The following is a 21,620-nucleotide window of genomic DNA, read 5'->3' as shown; positions in this document are numbered from 1 at the left end:
TTCAGGCTCCCATAGAGACAGCTTACCTTTACGACGCGACTTACCTGTATGCTATTGGAGTAAATAGGACAATTTCGGAAGGAAAGAACGCTACTGATGGAAGAACAGTGTTGAAAAATCTCTATGGAAAACCATATTCCAGTACGTAGGACCAATCCCTAATGACTCGATTTGTTTTGGACTTCCATACAACACAACCATCTTTAATTGGTCGGGCTACGTTGAGCCTTCCTACAGCTAGCTGCTTGATTTATGAATGTGACGTCTAACTCGGCGAACTTTACGACGACTTTAACGACGAAGACGACCACTACATCGACAAAGATTCGAGTGACAGCGATTGCCACGAAGACAGATACAACGACATCAGTTCATAGTATAACTGAATGACGACGACGGATACAACATCGACGACTCAGGCGACAACGATTACGAGGACAACGGATACAATGACGAGACCCTAACGACAAAAATTGCAACAAGGACAACTGCAGTAGCTAACACTGTATTCTTAGACGGCGACAATACTGTACAATAGCTGATACGATACTACAGTATTGTGATGAAATTTTGTGGGCCGAGGCCAGGAACGTGTTCGATAATTGAGTCAGTTTGCTAGACATAACGTCTCGTAGTCACGTTCGACGCACTAAAAACTACTATAAAACGAATACAAGAATTGTAAAAACGTGTAAAATGGTATATAAAAAGTCACTTGTAAAAATGTAGCGGAATTCCAAATCGATTTCGATCAATTACGATCCTCATCAGTAGTACTCCGCCATGTTTAAAATACTCATAAATAATTGTTCATATAAGTGACTCTGAAATGTCCACACTTCTTCCAGGCTTCATGTAAGCGGTCATGATGTATCAATCACAGCTCGTGGGATTTGAAAAAAGTTCCATTCGTTCTTGGAGTTCATAAGCGAGTCTTCGTTCACATTATTTATCCTCACTCCTTCAGTTATTTGTCTCAGCATCGCGTCATTGTGATAAACCCCCGTCACATCCATTCGGAACTGCTTTACCTCTCTATTGTGTTTCTCTTTACAGTGTTTCCACAATGCAGATCGTTCTTCCTTATTGTTAAGTGATTTCGTATGCTCTTTCCCTCTGGTATACGCGCTCCTGGCTGTTTCCCCTACGTATACGCTGTTACACTGGATACACTTAATCTCATACGTCACACTTTCTCTATCACACGGTCCTTTTCCACCTGTGCTACACACTGGGCAGTCTTCTCGTCCACACTGTCGCGGTTTAAATGGGTCGGACTTTTGGAGTAGTCGTTTAATGGCGATTCCGGCTTTCTCCACCACTTTAAAGTGGTGGAGAAAGCCGGAATCGCCATTAAACGACTACTCCAAAAGTCCGACCCATTTAAACCGCGACAGTGTGGACGAGAAGACTGCCCAGTGTGTAGCACAGGTGGAAAAGGACCGTGTGATAGAGAAAGTGTGACGTATGAGATTAAGTGTATCCAGTGTAACAGCGTATACGTAGGGGAAACAGCCAGGAGCGCGTATACCAGAGGGAAAGAGCATACGAAATCACTTAACAATAAGGAAGAACGATCTGCATTGTGGAAACACTGTAAAGAGAAACACAATAGAGAGGTAAAGCAGTTCCGAATGGATGTGACGGGGGTTTATCACAATGACGCGATGCTGAGACAAATAACTGAAGGAGTGAGGATAAATAATGTGAACGAAGACTCGCTTATGAACTCCAAGAACGAATGGAACTTTTTTCAAATCCCACGAGCTGTGATTGATACATCATGACCGCTTACATGAAGCCTGGAAGAAGTGTGGACATTTCAGAGTCACTTATATGAACAATTATTTATGAGTATTTTAAACATGGCGGAGTACTACTGATGAGGATCGTAATTGATCGAAATCGATTTGGAATTCCGCTACATTTTTACAAGTGACTTTTTATATACCATTTTACACGTTTTTACAATTCTTGTATTCGTTTTATAGTAGTTTTTAGTGCGTCGAACGTGACTACGAGACGTTATGTCTAGCAAACTGACTCGATACTACAGTACCCACCAACTTATTCTCAGACGACGAAAATTACGACAAACAAAGGGCCCTACATGCAACGTTTTGACCATGAAACATTTATGATCATAAGATCTCTTTAAACCATAAACTTACAATCCTCAGCGTTTGTGCATTTCTCGATTATATTTCTTTAAAACAAGTTAACCTTGGTCTGCCAATTTTGACCAATCCAATCTAGCGTTACGAAATCCTTATCATTTACATACGGAAACACAAGTTCATGCTCAGAATTGTTTTCCTTCTAGGCATTCTTGGCTATGATATTTTTCTCGACAAAAATGGAGACGTACAACACAACCTCACAGTAATGGACTTCTATGAAGACACAAGTATGATACACCCTCTTACACCTAGAGCTCTTAGCCTCCTTGGCCAGCGAAATATGTCCAAATGGTTTTATTCCTTCTATTCAGCTAGGGAAAGCCAGAACGTTCAAGCTAATCAACTATTTCGAGCTCTCTCGTGGATCGTTGAAAGAAAAGTAGAGCAATTTTACCTAAATATTATAATCATATAGAATTGTCCACCTTAAGATATATGTTTCTAGCACAAAGCAAAGAAGAAAACGAAAGAAGAATTTCACTCTAGACCTTCCTACTAAAGGAGTGAGTGTTAGCTTTAATTCTTTGAATCATTTTCTATCAACCGAAGTCCAAAGACATAAATAAGAATCTGAAGTAAAGCTGCTGGGTCATTTGCTGCAGCTTAAGTATTTGACAAAATTATCTTGAATCAGGAGGAGTTTTTGTCTTTACCTGATTGTAACTTATGGTGTTGCTGTTTCTTTCCTATTTAGAGGGACCTAGGTTTGAAAACAGAGGGATGTTTAAACTGGGAGATGATGAAAACAACACCATCTCTTTCTATCTGTATCCGAACGCGACCATTTCGTGGATCAATGGCAAACCTCCTGCTGATGCTCCCAAATGTGGTTTTGAAAATGAAAAGTGCATCGAGGAGGAGGAGGAAAGAAAGCTGTGTAAGTTACATACAGAAAACTGTAAATGTCTCCTAAATTGAAAGAGTCTCAAAATAAAATGTTCGCTTTGGATAAGCACACACCAATGGTTTAAGAGTAAGTCAGAAATAAATGAGAGTGGTAAAGAGTTCAACTATATACTTAATTACATTTGAAATGGGCGGATATTTCACGAGCAGTGAGTTTTAGATTGTTCATAAGGAATTGAATTTGAACTATCTTAATTACAGCGGTGGCGGAAATCGTATCCATTTGTCTTGGTGTCATAGTGGTAGTCATTCTGATTGCTGGGGCCATCATTTACAGGTAACCTGAAGTCTTTTTAATTGTTTATTTATTATCAGTCTGTACGTGAATGAATATGACCTTTACGTCGCTTAAATCTTTATAATATCACTGATACTTAGTCTTTTAAAGCTGTCAGTAATAAAAATGAATGACACCGTTTTGATTTGAAAAGTATTTGCTTTTCAGAAAACAGAAACTCGAGAAAGAACTCGCAAGCAATTCTTGGCGAGTGAGCTACAGCGAAATTTCTCTAAGGACGAGACAAGTAGGGTCTCTACGCAGCCAGGTAAGGTGGTTTATCGGTCGGTAGACCAAAAAGGCGATCACGAACAGTTCGGTTGGTCGGTCGATCCTACGGTCGATAAATTAGTATGTCAGTCTGTCAATCAGTCAGTATGTCAATCCGTCAATCAATCCGTTAATCAGTTAATCATTCAATCATTCAATCAGTCAGTCTGTAAATCAGTCAATCGGTCAATCTGATAGTCAGTGTCAAGCCAGTTTGTAAGCCCCGTCAGTTGATCGGTCAAATAATCTCGCAATTTGTCTCACTGACTCGTTTCGTTGCCCCCGTCATATTTCTAGGTTAGCTTGGTTTCCGCTGAGAGCTTTGATAACCTCAATCAACGCCAGCTGTTTACACTTGTCGGCTCATGGAGGGTGAGTTACTATTCTGTAGATTGGTGGTTTCAAATTGTTGAAAAGTGTATAAGGGCAGAACGACAAACAACTTGACAAAGTATTTTTCACTACCAAGGGAAATACAATTGCTGTAAAGAGAATCGACAAGAAAAACGTGGAACTGAATAGAGAGATAAGAATGGAGCTCAAGCAGGTTAGTATTACAGAGAATTATTACACAACTCGGACAGTCAGAGGGCCAATAACTAAAATAAACCAATCAAAATGCTCTATTGCCGGTCCAATATTCTGTAAGTATTGGACCGGGCACTGTCCCGAATGGTCCCGAATGATACCGCACTTGTATCCCTTTGAACTTCAGTCGTATAATAAATCTGTTATTAACCAAGCTTGCTCGGGACCGTACTGGAAGAATATCGGCCCTCGGTCTTATTTGTACGGACCGAGCGCAGCGAGGTCCGTACTGTCAAGACCTCGGGCCGATATTCTCCCAGTACGGCCCTCGCGCTTGGTTAATAAGATATATGTAACTAATAGGTCTGAGTATCTTAAAATTTAAAACTCCATTGTCTAATAAATATATTAATTATTATAACTAGGAATTTGATCAGGACACAATTTAAAAGTCTTGACGAATCACAACACATTTTCAGGATATTCAACTGATATATCATTGAACTTAGAGTGTAATTCCAAGCCGATTTGCAATTCCAAGTTGGTCACAGTAATCAATCAGAGAAAGGCTAAATATAGCTAGGACCCAGCGGAAACTCAAAACAAAGACAAGCAAACTACCTTAAGAGTGTAAGAACGCGAGTCATTGATGGACGATTGCTTTTAACGTTGCATCGTATTAGTTGAGGAGGTGATACAAGGTTTTTAATAAAGGTCTTTATTAAGAATTATTGTGCAAACAGACGCGCAGCGATTAACATGAATAGAATGAATAAGGAAAAGGAAAAAGTATTAATTACTATTGAAAAGAGATCTATTAATAAAAACTGATTTTAAACGGCTTGTCTGAACCTTAGGTAAAATATAATTATGCGACCTACATACATACATACATTCATACGTAACTTGACCACTCCCCATAGGGGCTTTTCAGGGCCAATTCCCACCCATACCACCCCAAGGGAGGAGACGGGGCCTACGGTTTATTCGTCCTTATCCGAGAAGACTAGAATATCTATCCATTTTTTGATTATAGAAAGGTAGCAAATTCTCCTCACTTATTTTAAGACCATGAGTATCGGTGCGGGGCTCGAACCCTCGACCTCCCGCACAACACAATCCGGCGCTCTAACCAATTGAGCTAACCGGGAGGCGGTTCTCAAGTGCCGTGTTCTCTGGGGAGGTAAGAGATCGCCTAACGCAGTGTTGGTGGAAGAGATCCTTTGCCATAATTTCTTATCTTTATTACGACGGATATCCAAGATACTGTGCTGCTTTAAGCAGTAACCCTGCTTATAACACCTGGCAAAGAGCTTATCAATTCTACTTAAATATTTACTATAAAAAGCGCACCCCCAGACCTCAATAGCATATATAAAAACTGAAAGAATCAAACTTTGAAAAAGTAGGTCCAAATTCTCAATAGAGTAGGCATAATATTTATATATTCTTAAAATATACAACCTACTGCTAGCCTTAGTAAGTAGATAATCAATATGAATGTCCCAATTAACTGGCACTTGCTCAAAGGTAACACCCAATAGTTTCAGTATTTCTTTCCTCCCTATGATCTCGAGAGGTTCAGGAGGCGTCTTGGAAGTCTTTCCTCGTAAAAGAAGTTCCCATGTTTTCGTCAAGTTGACTTTCATGCAGTTCTTCTCGGACCATTCAATAAAGGATAGGACTTCCGTTTCGGATTCATCTAAGCCTACATTTGCCTCGATTGGTAAACTAATAGTTATACCATCAGCAAATTTAACTAGAAGATTCTTATTAGTATTAACAGCTTTGATATCGTTAATAAAAATAGAAAATAAGACCGGCTCCAGGACTGTACTTCGAGGAACACCCCTATTTATAGAAACAAATTCAGTACTGCGACCATCGACAACAACTCTCTACTTTCTATGATTTAAAAAACTAATAAGCCAATTAATAACATATGGATTAATGTTAACTTGCTTTAATTTACTATGGAGGGAATTGTGTGATACAGAGTCGAAGGCCTTACTAAAGTCAAAGGAAAAAATTCTGACAAAATCGGCGTTACCATCAAGCCACTTTAACCATGTGTGTTGACATTAAATTAATGCCATTGTAGAGTTATGGCCACCACGATAGGCAAACTGATCCAAGTCAATATAATCATTGCAAATACTGGAAAGTTCAAACCTATAGACCAATCGTTCAAAAAGTCTCATGATAATAGCAGTTAAAGAAATTGGCCGAAGCTGGGTGCCGCAAGTCAATGGAGACTCCTTAGGTATAGCCTTGATGTCTACCATCTTCCAAGAGGATGGTACTTTATGTTGTCGCAGCGAGCTGTTAAACACATTGGTGACAACAGGGGCAAGATCGTGGGAAAATTCTCTAAAAAGCCAGCATGGGAGCTCATCCGGGCCACAAGCAGTCCTCTTAAGCTTAGAAAGAAAGTGTGTGACAACGTGAAGAGGTATTGTAGGTATCCTCGCATCATCAGGAATATCATTTGGTGCAGGGGCTATATATTCAGGATCAGAGTTTATACTACAAAAATATTTATTAATGATGTCTGGATGAATAACTGAGCTGATCAACTGGGGCTGAGTGTCTCTTCCAGTAATGGTATTGACAGTGGACCACCAAGCACGAGAACCCCTACCTGACATACAAGAATCCTGCTTGACAGCTTGTCGTTGAATTTCCCTAATAAGATGGTTGATTCTGTCCTCAAGGCCAACAGGGAGCGGTTTAGATCTCTTTTGCAACCTGTTCCTAAATTTCAAAAGATGTTTAACTAATGGTGAAATGAAAGGAGGATCCCTTGAGGATATACGAACAGAAGTCAGCGGGAAGCACTCGTTAAACATGGTCCAAAGGGTATTAGATAAGCCATCATACTTCAATTCGCAGTCAGTAAGAGAAAAAACCTCCTACGAATCATGAATTTCAAGCAGTTAGGCCATATGAATTTTCCTGTGTTCTCTAACATCTCTAAACTGTATGCTGCTACGCTTAGCCTCAGCAGATGTTCGTGGACATGCAATAACCATGTTGTGGTCTGACCTAATAGCACTTTCAAAGACCTTGACCATCTCCCACAGATAAGGAGTATTGGTTATAAAAACATCCAAGATATTTTCTCCTCTGGTCGGCTTTTTAACCATCTGAGACAGCGATGGTTTTTGGCGATTGCTTTTTAGTGTTTTATCCATAGTTCAAGTATCAACTATGTTCTATCGGAGTAGTCGAAGTGGAGATGGTACAAGGTTTTACTGAAGGCCAATCACAAGCTAAGCAAATAGATAGATAATAATCTTTAGACAGGGTGCGTTCTCACAGGGAGGACATCCATCACACAGTAATCTCGTGCGTGGGAAATTAACGTCTCCTACCAAATAAATGTAATAAATGTAATAAATGTAAAATAATGTCATTCCTAGACTGAATCAGACAATAAGTTTATTTTTTAGGGTTTGTACGTAGCCTCAGTTTCTGACTCCCTCACCTAGTCTGACAAAATCGGTTGTTCTTAGGAGAGACGTAACTGTCGAGTTGATTTTGAGTCATTTGGTAGATTAATTTTGTAACAAACTAATCATATTGCAGATGCGTGATGTCCATCATGACAACTTGGCACAGTTCATGGGCGCATGCGTAGAGACTTCCAACATCTGCATCTTGTTCCAGTACGGACCAAAGGGAAGTTTACAGGTAAACCGCAAGAGCGGTTTAACGAAGTCTAGTTTTCAACTCTTTCTGGTGATTATCCAGGTTTCCAGAGAGAAGCAACAACGATGAAAACTACTCCAGGGGAGAGGGGGAGGGACGCTTAACTATTGCAGGTTACAAGTATCCTGACCCTATCCTGGGACGAACTGTTAAACTTCAAATCTTGCCCAAAACCCTTCGAACACAATGGCGCGGCTGGAGCTCGAATTAGAAGCTCTCCACTGAGAGCTTACAGACGTTATTTATTAGTAAAACAACTTTAGGACTGAAACAGAGACCCTGATAACCGTTTTATATACTGAAAAGCAAGTTTTAATAGCTGTGTACTTCTTTTAGGACATTCTTGAAAATGAAGACGTGAAACTGGACACAATGTTTGTGACGTCATTGGTGACAGACATTGTGAAGGTAATTATGGCTGGTCAGTGGTTACCAGTTCTGCTGTGATATTTTGAGTAGGTTTTTGTGAGGTAGAAAGAATGTTGCAGCAAAGTTTAAACATTGCGAGGGTGGAAAAACTCCATCTGATTCTGGTTAGAAACTAACACATATTTTAAAGATAAAAATGGCCAAAAAAGCTGAATAATTAAAGGTATACCGACCATTAAGCAACTTCGTTAAATCTGTAAAATATTTTATGGAGATGCCGTCCTATGAACAACCTGATTCTCGTCCCAGGGCATGGCCTATTTGCACACTACAGACATCAAATCACACGGGGGCCTGAAATCGTCAAACTGTGTGGTAGATAGCCGCTGGGTCCTGAAGATTACCGATTATGGGCTCACAAAGTTCAAAGCAAATCAAGCTGAAAGAGATGAAGGAGATTATGCCAAGTTCTACCGTACGTATATTGTTTCTGTTTCAGCTATTAAAGGGGTAAACGTCTAGGAAAGAAATTTAACTTATGCCTGCGTTCCCTCATTTAGCATTTGTCGCCTCTGCGCGGCTGATAACTAACACTTAGATAATACCGAATTAATATCATGTTAGTGGGAAATATATTCTGGATCCAGTTCTTGAAGGGTTATGAATCTAACCCGTGCATCTGGCACAACCTTTTAACGTCAGAAGTTATTCTCTTGGGCAAGACGATGGTGACTCAACCTCTCCAAAGTAGACCCATGCATGTACTCGTAAATTTACTCTACTAGGTGCGCTGTGAGAGTAAATTGTCTTTGCCCTAGTACACAAGACATCGTTCCTGCCATGCTTCGAACTAAGACCTTTCCACCTCGAGTTTTCGATGGCGAAACAAACAAGATAAGCCATTGTCAGTAGATTCAAATCAGGCCAACTTACTGTTGCTTCTCTAGGTATGATATGGACCGCGCCTGAACTTCTGCGCATGGAAGAAGGTCAAAACGCTAAAGGCACTCAGAAAGGAGATGTGTACAGCTTCGCTATCATTTGTCAGGAGCTACTGACTCGTTCAGGGCCTTTTGACATGTCTTACTATCACACTGAGCCAAAAGGTATTCCACACTTGACTTGTTTGAATAACTTCGTCCTCTTAATACGCTTCTCTTCTCAAATTTTGCTTTGTAATGATAATTTTTAAGATCAAGAAAGCTTTCGTCACCGTGTTCTCTATTTTCCCACGAAAGGCAGAAAAACCCGGCATACTTGTTTATGGGGATTTTAGTTTTCAAGAGTCTTGAGATTTGTTAAATTACTCTCGTACGACTGAAAATACTTGCTGAAATAAGTGAAAGAGTACATGATTTCTGAAAAGATGGATGATGGTTTTTACATTGCGTAGCCTCTTGCGCGAACCTATTTTGTAGGGACGAGAGATAAGGGGAACGAACGAAATGTTGAAGAACTGGAGAGACGGTCATCACTTCTTCCCAGGACCCTTTCGGTTTTCCCTCATCTCAAGAAACCAATAGTCTAGTATAGGCTACTGGTATTGTCTTGCTTATTTCAAATTGACACTAATTGATACGTTAGCGATAGAAACTCGCATTGCTGAGCTATCAATAAAGTATCATTAAGCATTGCGAAAAGTATCAAACGAAGAATGAATGAGCCCAACTGACAGCTACTTTTATTAACTTGTCAGTATTATGTTTTCTGATTCATGATTCATAGAAATTATCCAGAGAGTCACGATGGGAGAGAACCCACCTTTTCGTCCGAAGCTAGGTAACATTGGGAAAGAATGCGAAGTCCCTGGCCTAGTACAAATGACGGAAAAATGTTGGAACGAACAACCCGAAGCCAGACCTGAGTTTGAAGATTTGAAGAGACAAATTCGAAAAATGTCTGTTGGAAGGTATGTTCGACCTTCAGCTAGTATCGCAGAATTTACTTTTCCCTTGGCCTCGTTACAATTGCGATCAGAGGCTAGGTACTACTTACTCTTTGTGAAGTCTAAAGTCTGAAGTCTGTAGTTTTTTAAGAGCCCACATGTGCGTCGAGCGTGGAAAATGCTAGTGTCGCTTCTTTGCAGGCGTGTTTTGGGACGTGACGCAAGACCTCTTTTGGGGAAACGTTGTGTGACAGCCTTTATAGCTGCGGAGAAAATGCGTAAAGGTTACTTTTGGCTCTGGCGTAAACATTTTTCCAACTCTGTTACAATAAGCAATACGGGGTGGGTTGATTTTAGCCCCGACCTCACGTTGTCCTATTTTAAATTTGCCAATAAGGACTAATGCCGAATATGAAAATTGAAATGTGCACTGCTGTTCTGTTTTAGGCAAACAAACATAATGGATAACATGGTAAACATGTTGGAAAAATATGCAAACAACTTGGAAAGTTTAGTGGAGGAAAGAACATCACAGCTAGCCGATGAGAAACGCAAAACAGAGAATCTCTTGCACCGAATGCTTCCTCCGTAAGTATCTACTAACTAACATTATAACATAACCAAAGTAAAGCGCGCGCTCTGATTGGTCAATTTAGCGTCCCCCATTTGCCCATGGGTGTACGCTGCTGACGTGAGCAAATGCAGACTATTTTTCCGCGCGCGCTTGTTTTTTCTGGTCACGTAAGATTTGTTAAATAAACGGGAACTCTTTAGCTACAATGTATCAATGTTATGTTATAAAACAAATGGTAAACACCACACCGTACACTATTGAGTTATGGATGCACTTGGGAGGTTTGCTAAGCACTCAAGAAGCTAGAGTCGCTCTCGGCTATCGCCTCGAGCGACTCTTACGCTTCTTTCGTGCTTAGCAACCTCCCGCGTGCATCCATAACTCAATAGTGTACGCTGTGGTGTTTACCATTTGTTAATCATTGCGCATCAGTTCAGTTATAACTCCTGAATGCCCCTAGTATTTCGTCAGATTTCCATGAAAACTATGCAGCACCTTCCTATACTCCTTAATGGAAAAATTCACGGTCTTCAAAGTGTCGTCTTAAGAACACGACGCTATTAATTGGCCATAGTAGTAACCGCTGGCCACCGTGTCTCCCGAGAAAAGTGATCCCCTTGTAAAAACTTCCTATGATATTTAGAGGTGCAATGGTTATTTGGGTGGCCTTCGGAGTGAGAGGAATTGCTCATTTCGATTTACGATGTTTTTCTTTTTAATATTTTGGGTGAAACGTGTTACATCTCTCTGTGTTCCTTCAATGTGAGTATCGCTTTAGGGTCCGCCAGAAAGACACTTAGGTTGGTGAAGAAGGGTTTCCTCTTTATGCGCATGGGGAGTATTGACAAGTTTAATCGCTCCACAATCCATGATAAACTCTGTTGACTTAAAATTAAATTTTAACAACTTTCATTCGCAGACCCGTTGCACGTGACCTTGTTAATGGAAAGACCATAGTGCCAGAAAAATTCGATGAAGTATCGATTTTCTTTAGCGACATCGTTGGTTTTACGTCATTATCTTCGGAGAGCACGCCTTTTCAGGTATGGTAATAGAAATGCTTTTCGAGACTGTACATACATGTAGATATTCTGAGTCAGTACGCTAAGAGCAAGTTTCAAACGCTCATGGTTGTACTTTTCCACGCATTATGGTATACAGCGACCACGAATTACACTGATATTTAGAATGTTGTACAGGAAACTTCAGAAATGGACTTTTATGGACGGATCTGCTAAAATCGGAGCTATAGCGGAGCCATTATCTAAGGAAATAATTTTTAACGATCCGCGGGCCAGTTTGGAAAAGAATTAGGTTGTCTTAACTCGTCCGTTCGGTGTATGTTCGAATTAATTGTGAACCACTAACATAGGTGACTCCGGTTCCCCTCGAGACTTTAATCTACATAACTATAGTAAGGCACTGGTGTATCGAATAAATGCTCCCTCAATTTTAACACCTAACTTTTATGTTCATTTTACACACTCATTCCCACCCTTGCATACGCTTTGTTCCTTTTTTACCCACTGATCACGAGTTTGCTCATCAGTGGAGTGGGAACCCATTTTCATGGGATCCCATACATCAACACCAAGGGAAGCCACAAAGGTTGCTAGTGAAACTACTGGTTAATATATTTAATACTATACAAACGAAAGAATTAGGTTGTCTTAACTCGTCCGTTCGGTGTATGTTCGAATTAAGTGAGAACCACTAACACAGGTGACTCTGGTTCCTCTCGAGACTTTAATCTACATAACTATAGTAAGGCACTGGTGTATCGAATAACTGCAGAGTTGGTTTAGGATGACTTCCGTATCATGAACTTGCCTTTCCAAAGATTTTGAAAGCCAGTCTGAATTTTTCGTTGACACAAATAATGTTTGAGGCAGATTTCTTTAAACTTTCCAGAATAATTTTGTCACTTTTTTGCTCATTTGTCAGGTTGTGGAGCTTTTAAATGATTTGTACACATTGTTTGATGACATCATCAGTAATTACGACGTATACAAGGTGGGTTTGAAGTGAGCATCTCTTTCTATGATGCTCATTGCTTCTTGATGATCTAGTATTTCCTATCAGCTAACAAGGGGTACCGAGTTGTTCAAAGTCGGCTGTATCTACTGACATTTCTTCGGAAATAAACAAAAATACTCGAGAGGCAAAAGTGCACCTAGTCAAATTAGAATGATTGAGAATGGAGAAATAAACAAAAATACTCGAGAGGTAAAAGTGCACCTAGTCAAATTAGAATGATTGAGAATGGAGAAATAAACAAAAATACTCGAGAGGTAAAAGTGCACCTAGTCAAATTAGAATGATTGAGAATGGAGAAATAAACAAAAATACTCGAGAGGTAAAAGTGCACCTAGTCAAATTAGAATGATTGAGAATGGAGAAATAAACAAAAATACTCGAGAGGTAAAAGTGCACCTAGTCAAATTAGAATGATTGAGAATGGAGAAATAAACAAAAATACTCGAGAGGTAAAAGTGCACCTAGTCAAATTAGAATGATTGAGAATGGAGAAATAAACAAAAATACTCGAGAGGTAAAAGTGCACCTAGTCAAATTAGAATGATTGAGAATGGAGAAATAAACAAAAATACTCGAGAGGTAAAAGTGCACCTAGTCAAATTAGAATGATTGAGAATGGAGAAATAAACAAAAATACTCGAGAGGTAAAAGTGCACCTAGTCAAATTAGAATGATTGAGAATGGAGAAATAAACAAAAATACTCGAGAGGTAAAAGTGCACCTAGTCAAATTAGAATGATTGAGAATGAAGAAAACGGGTGAATTTGACAAACTTCGCTAAAGTTTTTCAAGTTGGAAAGACGTTAAACATCTTTTTTCTCATCAGCTATGTTGGTGATCTTATATTGATACTTTGGATGGTAATGAATGCGGGAAATAAACTGAGCTCAACTGCTCCAAATAAGCCACGTTAATCTTACATTCGTGTTTTGTTCTCATTCCTGCTCAGGTGGAGACAATTGGTGACGCTTATATGGTTGTGTCAGGATTGCCAATCAGGAATGGACAACAACACGCCGGGGAAATAGCAAGCATGGCTCTGCACATGCGCAAAGAGATATATGATTTTAAAATACATCACAGGCCTCATGAACAGTTAAAGCTCAGGATAGGAATTCACAGTGGTAAGAGAAATTCCGTCAAATCTTGAATTTGCATAAAATAAAGGTTTCCTCTGAAACATACTTTGCTTTAAGAACTTAAAAGATCTATTGCAATTTATAACATAAATGAGCATAGTACGCATGGTCCGATTGGTCAATTCAGTTTCCAGGCGGATGCTTTATCCGTTTAGAGCCCGCATGTAACCAGTTATGTCATAAAAGTAATAGAACGCATTTTTCCGGGCTCTACAACGTGACAAAGCCACTTGGGATGTTGGAAGAACACATTGAAAGCTTATAAATCACTCGACTTCGGCTCGTAATTCACTAGCTTTCCGAGTGTTCTCCCACGTTATAGAGCCCGGAAAATGTGTTCTATTGCTTACATAAACAGAGATTCAGAGTCGCACACGTTGGGAGGGATTCTTAGCCTGGTTTGGGTGGAGTAAATATAGAAAACGTCTTTAATGCTAAAAACTCAGGTGAAACCCATGATTCGCGGTCAAAGTTATGATTAATCAACTTAAAAGTTAAATTGACTGCCCAAGCGAATTTTCAAAGGCGAAGTTTTAAATGATCCCACCTGACCAACCAAAGGACCCTTGCTGGTTTTCACTTAAATTGAAAAGAAGAAAATTAAAAAGATGCCATCCAAGGTATTTTATACGATTGGCTTATCATCAGCTTGACAACAACAGCAACCACAAATAACTCCATCTAAGTTTATGAAACCAAGGAATTAGAATATTTAATGGTACAACCGGAAGAAAATTGTAAGACTGAATCATTTATTGTTTTGATCAGGACCTGTTGTCGCGGGCGTGGTTGGTAACACTATGCCTCGTTACTGTTTGTTTGGTGACACTGTGAATACTGCCTCTAGAATGGAATCCAATGGTGAAGGTGAGTATATTCATCATTGGGACTGGCTGATTAAATCCTGGAAACACTGTCTCGGGTCATGTAAGAAACATTTTGTTGGCCTAGTTGGGCTCCACGTTTTATTTCTTTGGATGCGAGAAACTGAGTCGGATTCCCGAAATCAAGGTGATAGGTTTGTTACCTGAACGAAATGAAAAATCCGGCCTTTTCGACAGTTTTTCTCTCGAAGTCCCATTGTACAGCGAAAAGAAAAGTTTACTGGTAGAATTTATAGGAATAGCTAGACAATTCACTTTGTCTGATCCACACTATCTACACAACCGTCAGGTCAAAATCCACGATTTGTTTGTCTAAACGTGGGTCATTCAGTTTAGTTTCGTCTAATGCGTTTCAGTCCGGAAGGCCCAACACTTACTAAGGGTGGTTGCTACCCCCTACTCCCTCCTCGCATTCATTGTTGGCTGCGTGTTTGCACTCTCTTGTGCTGGTGGTTCTCCAGCTTTCGTTATGATTTCGATTGCCTTAATAGCCTGACCCGATGGTTCTAGTATATCAGTTTAATGTTTATTTCAGTTTGCCCTGTTTGCTCTGTAATATGGAAACTGTTTACTTTCAGCTCTAAAGATTCATATCAGTCCGGACGCCAAGAATCTTCTTGAATTTCTCGGTGGTTATCAAATTGAAAAGAGAGGAGAAGTATTTTTAAAGGTAGTTATAAGCCAATCCTTTTGCAAAATCTATTGATGTGGTAACAAACAATGACAAAAGAAGGCCCTTTTGTCGGAATGCCTAATTTATGCAAACAAACGCCTCCTCGATTGGTCACTTCCGTTGGGTCATTTCCTGACTATTGTTTTTATAATTCATAGCAATAGTTCTTCCTTACGGCAATTACATGTATCTTGCTCTCTGTAGTATTTCATTAGCAGTTAAGTAGCCGAAAAAACTGATCTCCCTCGCTAAAAACTGGCATGGGGAAATTTGTCAAGGAACAAGGAAAAAATGGTCAAAGTTTAAGTACTTCTCAAGGAAATGGTAAAAGAATAATTTCAGTCAAGATAATTACATACAATTACAAGGAAACATGGTTAGTAAAACACGGCTTCAAAAAGTCAAGTTTCGAACTAAAATAAAGGGCCCTCTAGGTTTTCTATCTTTTCATGACTATATTCCGATACATTTTTTTACAACTTAAAAAAACTTACCTCACGGGCACTCCGCTCTATGAGGCTCCTGTGATTTTTGTGGGAATTCTTTATCCTTTCAGGGTAAAGGTACTTGGATAACATTCTGGCTCGAAGGATCTACTAAGCCACTGAGAACACATCATCATGGACTGAATAAAGAAAAGCACACGACGCAGCTGGTTCTTAAGCAAGATGTAAAAAACGGCTGGAAATTAGTCAAGGATTTACTGCCAAAACTTGTAAAGCAGTCTAAACACGGAACACTCCCCTCTATCAAACCGTCTCCCTTACCCAAGCGTTGCGTCCAGCTGCCGCCAATAACATCATGAGCTTTCATCCGGGACATTTTTTTGGTGCACAATGTATGACTGTGGTGCAGTCTTCGGCTTTCCAACGACTTCCCGACACAGTGTTGTGCTTGTCTGTTCATTAATTATTAAACAGAATGTTCAAGACGGAACTTAGTAAGTAAGATAATTTGTATTTGTTTGGTGGGCGGCTCAGGATGTCTGCAAGCGATGCTGATATGGACTAATTCATGTGTCACTAAACGATGTTGCACATGGTCGCTTGCGAAAGAGACAAATATTCATTGCAATTGACAATTTCCCTGAAAACAGTCAATATGGAAAAGCCGATAGGTACTTTATTTGGCTCAAATATCATAGTCCCATAGGAAGGAACTCCAGTCAAGACGAGGCCCTGATAGGGTAAATTCCGACGGGCGACATGGCGTTGAAACGGCGACATCAGGGAAATGAAAATGCGACTTCGAGCACGACGTTGATGAAATTGGGACAGCGACATCAGAACCTTCCGAGAAAGTTTGAAATTCAGACGGGCGGCATCTATACCCCCCCTAACAGGACCTCCAAGATGGTATTGCATAAACACTTAAGACCGTGGACATGAAAGAAATAGTAGGTTTTTTATTTGATATTCGAGATTACGCCAGGCATGTAGGTGGCTGCTACATGTTTTATGCTTCGCACCAAACGAAGGAAAAAGTTGAGTAAAATTCAAAATGCTCATTGATTTTTCTTTTTCGCGATTCTCGTACCATACGTAAAAATTCATACTTTATCAAGGATCGGTCAATATTTACCGTGAACCAGAGTCTTGTCGATACACACATAAGAAATACAACAGGTCTGATTAACTGAAAGATGCTTTTTTTTCTTAGTCAATTCAAATTTATGCAAAAGCTGAGCAGCTGCGACAGCAAGCTGATTTACATTTTTCAAAAGGAACGTTTAGTGAAGACAATCCGATTTGGGTCCGCTACTAACAAGTCTAGGTTGCCATAAATCTAAGAAAAAGGAGGATTAGGTAAGTTATTGATCACAATTAAAGTTAAAACCGGTCGCACACGATTTCTTTACGGTTACAAACCGCTGCGTCGCGGTAAAATTCTTTTGAATCGTTCTGACAGTTCCGTTTGATGCGGGTGATAATTACTTTTTATAATCAGGGTCGAGAAAGAGAGATATTGTATTTAACCCGGGAGATATATAGTGTAAACCCAAATTCCATTATGCTTATGCATTCGACTTTTCCTTCCTTCAACTTCATTCTTTTGTCTTGATGATATATCATATCTTGCATAAATTGTTTTAAATCTGAGAAGTCAGATGTTCCCAAGCTTAAGCTTAATTATTTTTTTTTTCCCGCTTTTAATCAAACGTTCCGCCGTTGTTTTAGAATCCAGGTGGAATTGAATGCTACAAGAAATGCGTAGCAAAAAAAAAATTTAGGTTGTAAATGAAATCGAAGGTGCGAATTTACTAAAAGAAATCTTATCAGAAATTGATAACTTGGGAAATATAGTGGCGCCTTGGGTTCGCGCATGAAGCCATAATTCATTTAAATGACGCTTCCTTATCTCTGTGGAATAATTGACATCGGTTACTATAACTGGCGGAATATGACCTCATTTCAAATGAACGATCTATCGTTCAGATAGATCTACGGTATGTAAATTCTGTCTATTTCAACATTTCGTTGTTTTTAGCCTTCTCGTCGTCTCTATATTTTTTACTATCCCGATTTAGCTCTGTTTGATAGCTAATACTTTTTATAAGTAATAGATATGTTCAGAAATTGTTGAAAAGGAATTTTAAACTTAGTTCAAAAACAGTTCACAAAATCCTGCATTTTATAACTAAAATACTCTTTCAGTCATTTGCGAAGCGAACGTAATTACTTTTTCTACTGCTACATTCTAGCTTCCCGGTGCGATAAATTTATCCGGTAATATAATCGACTTACGTAATTAGCTGTACATAAGCTCTAACCAAAAATAATAGCTAATCGTTTGTGGTATGTTAAAAAATGTTACACTATGCATCCAATCTTGTATTAATCAACAACCTATGGTGCATCTAGAAATATGTATAAATTTTAATTAAAGGAGGTGCAGATATCTTTTACCATACGCATATTTTTGCTTATATGTCGTACTGTACACCCCTGTATATTCACGTTTTATCCCTGGTTCACGGGTTAAAAAATGATGATATTAACGGCTTCATAATCAGACTGTAAGCTCGAGGTATTTGTGTAAGGCTTTGCTTGGCTAGTTACTATGCTATCGAGTTAACTTCTCAACATAACAACCGAGGCGAAAGAGGTTGAATCAGGTAAATAAGTAAATCATAAGTCCTTAGATAATTAGCAAGGGATTGGAAAGGAGAAGAAAGGAACACTTCGGGGTGGAGAAAGGTACCTTGAATTTTAGGCCTAGAAGATTTTGCCAAAAGAAATTAAGGAAAGACGTGTAGAGGAGAGAGAAAACGAACTGGAGGAATTTGGCTGAGAAAAACTAATCTTATAACTGGGAGATGGAACAATGTATGATCTTCCGAGGGTCCTATTATAGAGCTAGTTTGGTTAGGGAAAACAGGTCGGTCGGTGAGCTCAGTTATGATGAAAACGAACTCGGTTGGATAGACAAGGTCGCGGTATCGCCTTACTGCGTTCCCAATTCTACCCTGAAATGGTTCGTTCGTCATATAATCGCAAGGTTGTGTCCGCAGACATGGGTCCCGAGGTCTTGGCAAACCTGGAAAGCTCTCTTAGTGCTATCTCTATGAAAAGCACCGTAAAAATCGTTTGGTCTGCATAATTTCCTTCAACGCGAAGGATCTGATCTTAAAATCCTGATCATGACCTCGTTAGATTGGAAACCAACACCAGAAAAAGATTCAATTGCGGTCAAACCACAAGATTGACGACAGTTTTGTTTCGAGCGTCCCTGACTAAAATAGAACCGATCAATCACATGGTCTATTTTTGGATAATTGAATTCAATCTGGGATCTGCTACTTTACTTTGTTTCTCGAAACACCGGTCAATTTTAAAAAAAGTTACAAGACACTTTTTCCGGCAAACTTTGTCCTTAGTCAAATTACGTCATTTGGAATCTGTGGCAATCTTTGCCATCGCTTGCCATATTGGTTCCTTTATGGGTTATTATCAACTTTTTGAGGTTTGAATACGCCATGAAACTATTTTTTCGAGCTATTTTGTTTTATTCGAAGGGTATTTTGATAAAACAATCCTTTGATCCAATACGCAGCCGTGTTCCATTCCAAAAAAATATTTTTCATACTGTCAAATTCACCCTTTCTGTCACTGAAATGACTTTTTTTTTTGTTCAACTGACAAAGAAACCAGAGCGCAAGCCAGATGTGTAAATGTTATAAAAATTAATGAAGCAACAAATAAGGGATGGAAATTTTCTAGTCTCTTCCTTTTATTGGATTTGATTGTAGTGCTTTATTTGTCAAACACCAGCTGGTTTTTGAAACGATGGATCTGCTGTAGCCTGTCTATTAACCTGTCTACTAGAGGCCTGTCGCACTAAAAAAAAAAACCAAAACAAAAATACAGGGAAATTTTCTTTTTCTGGCCCATATCGTATCAAGACAATAACTTGTGCGTTTTGCTACATTCGTACAGAATTTTCGCGCAGTCTTCAATCAAACTATTTAATTCGTGTTTATAAAATGTTAAGTCGACTTTGCGATATTGAAAGCTGTTAGCATATGCATGAAGGTTCCACACTCATTAATTTTTCTAAAATTGACTGAAAAACATTTTCGCTGTTTCATTATAAATGCAAATTCATTTTTGGTTCGGTGTGTTCAGAAAATATTTAAAGTATCACGAATAATGAGATCTCTTGCACAAAACAGGCAAAACAATCAAAGCTTGGTTTTTTCTTTTTTCACATCATTTGGCTCACATGCAGCTTTATGAAAGTCGGATATATCAACAAAGTTGAAATGGTAAATTGGCCACCGTAACGATTACAAAAGCTGACGTTTCTAGCGTTAGCCCTTCGTCGGAGCGAATAGAGGAATTGTGGGTTTTGTGTGCTTTTAAAGGCAGTGGGTTGTGTGTGCTTTTCTGCCTTTAAAAGCACACATAACCCACAATTCTTTTATTCGCTCCGACGAAGGGCTAACGCTTGAAACGTCAGCTTTTGTAATCGTTACGGTGGCCAATTTACCATTTCAACTTTGTTGATATATTCAAATTATTTCGTTACCCCCACCGACGCAGCCCCAAACAGTTTCTTTAGAAACTATCAGCCTTTATTCATTTATAAAAATCGACACGATCAGAATAGAGTCTGATGCTGGGAGTCTTTCCTGTTTTAAAAAATACCGTCAGGGGAAACAGTCATTATCTGTCTCGGGGGGGGGGGGGGGAAGAGGAGGGAGGGGGAAGGGTAGCGTAGTGAATTTTTTTTTTCGGGAGGAATCACGATGTTTTCAGGGGAAACGGAGCGCGGAGCGGGAATCAGTCGCCTGCTAAAAGAGTTTAAAGCGGAAGGGGGTACTATAGAAAATTGTCTGCTAATCAACTGCCAATGAAGGAGGGTAATAAGAACATTAAAGAACCTTTTGGATTTTGGGGGATCAGGTAAATCGTATCTTGACATAACCAAAATGCTCTTACCGCCACCCCACCCTACCCCCCGCCCCGCCTCCTCCGAGGCGATAAACAGTGCTAGTGACAGGTCCTTCTGTACTCAGATACAGTTTGATTTCGTCAGACTGTGCGATACAGTAGTACTTGCTAGAAAAAATAACAACAAATAAGCAATTTAACAAGAATAGCTCGACACCGGAAATATCGAGATTCGTCCCAGATGCAACATTGTTTTTTTTTAAGCTAAGGAGCAGTTTCTGATCTTGATCATCTTTATTCCACGACAAATAGAAGAGTATTCTAAGGTTCAAGTTCATTTCAACGATAAAAGCACTTTTTGGTTTAAAAAATCTGTTAAGAACGCGAGCTTTCGAGGTTAGTTTTATTTTTTTACTAAAAAAGTGGAAGCGCACGTTTCTAAATTTTTTTTTTTTTGTCATTATATGACCCCCTTTTTCTGTTCAGTGTAGATTTCTTTTTTTGTAACGTCATATATGAGGTTGTCTTTCACGCCTCGACGATTTGCCCAAAAGTGTTTTCGGAAAAGCTCCGTTAAAATTCATTTTGCAGTGCATTTTTCACGGATTTGTCCTTGCTGTCAGATTTATTTTTAGCAATTAAACAAACAAAAAAAACTCCCCTTGTGCGAGTTGCTCTCAATTTACTCCCGTATTATAGCCCACGCATTGCGTGATAGGTTCTTGAACACACCAATAATTCTCACTTACCTAACGTCATTTAATACCTCACGCTTCAGTTCACGGTACCGGTCA

General features: G+C 39.3%; 1 protein-coding gene across 4 annotated transcripts in view; it reads left to right on the top strand.

Moving 5' to 3' along the window:
* Positions 1-18,343, top strand: part of LOC111321574 (atrial natriuretic peptide receptor 1) — a 42,717-nt gene extending 24,374 nt beyond the window's left edge. For 3 of the 4 annotated variants that reach the window (XM_022924492.2, XM_022924495.2, XM_022924494.2), the window contains 19 exons: positions 6-141; positions 2,324-2,407; positions 2,875-3,057; positions 3,288-3,363; positions 3,532-3,631; positions 3,931-4,005; positions 4,103-4,180; positions 7,750-7,854; positions 8,209-8,280; positions 8,551-8,716; positions 9,189-9,347; positions 9,967-10,150; positions 10,574-10,714; positions 11,620-11,743; positions 12,645-12,713; positions 13,687-13,861; positions 14,645-14,743; positions 15,339-15,430; positions 15,990-18,343. In XM_022924492.2, the coding sequence (XP_022780227.2) occupies positions 6-141; positions 2,324-2,407; positions 2,875-3,057; positions 3,288-3,363; positions 3,532-3,631; positions 3,931-4,005; positions 4,103-4,180; positions 7,750-7,854; positions 8,209-8,280; positions 8,551-8,716; positions 9,189-9,347; positions 9,967-10,150; positions 10,574-10,714; positions 11,620-11,743; positions 12,645-12,713; positions 13,687-13,861; positions 14,645-14,743; positions 15,339-15,430; positions 15,990-16,238 (2,367 nt within the window). In that variant the 3' untranslated portion in view covers positions 16,239-18,343. Of the gene's footprint in view, positions 1-5; positions 142-2,323; positions 2,408-2,874; positions 3,058-3,287; positions 3,364-3,531; positions 3,637-3,930; positions 4,006-4,102; positions 4,181-7,749; positions 7,855-8,208; positions 8,281-8,550; positions 8,717-9,188; positions 9,348-9,966; positions 10,151-10,573; positions 10,715-11,619; positions 11,744-12,644; positions 12,714-13,686; positions 13,862-14,644; positions 14,744-15,338; positions 15,431-15,989 lie in introns of all 4 variants that reach the window. The other variant, XM_088736900.1, reaches the window with a different exon arrangement.
* The last annotated feature ends 3,277 nt before the right edge of the window (positions 18,344-21,620 follow it).

This window comes from Stylophora pistillata, chromosome 10 (genome assembly GCF_964205215.1).
Source record: "Stylophora pistillata chromosome 10, jaStyPist1.2, whole genome shotgun sequence".
NCBI classification, from domain to species: domain Eukaryota; kingdom Metazoa; phylum Cnidaria; class Anthozoa; order Scleractinia; family Pocilloporidae; genus Stylophora; species Stylophora pistillata.
This window is presented reverse-complemented; position numbering and strand designations above follow the sequence as displayed.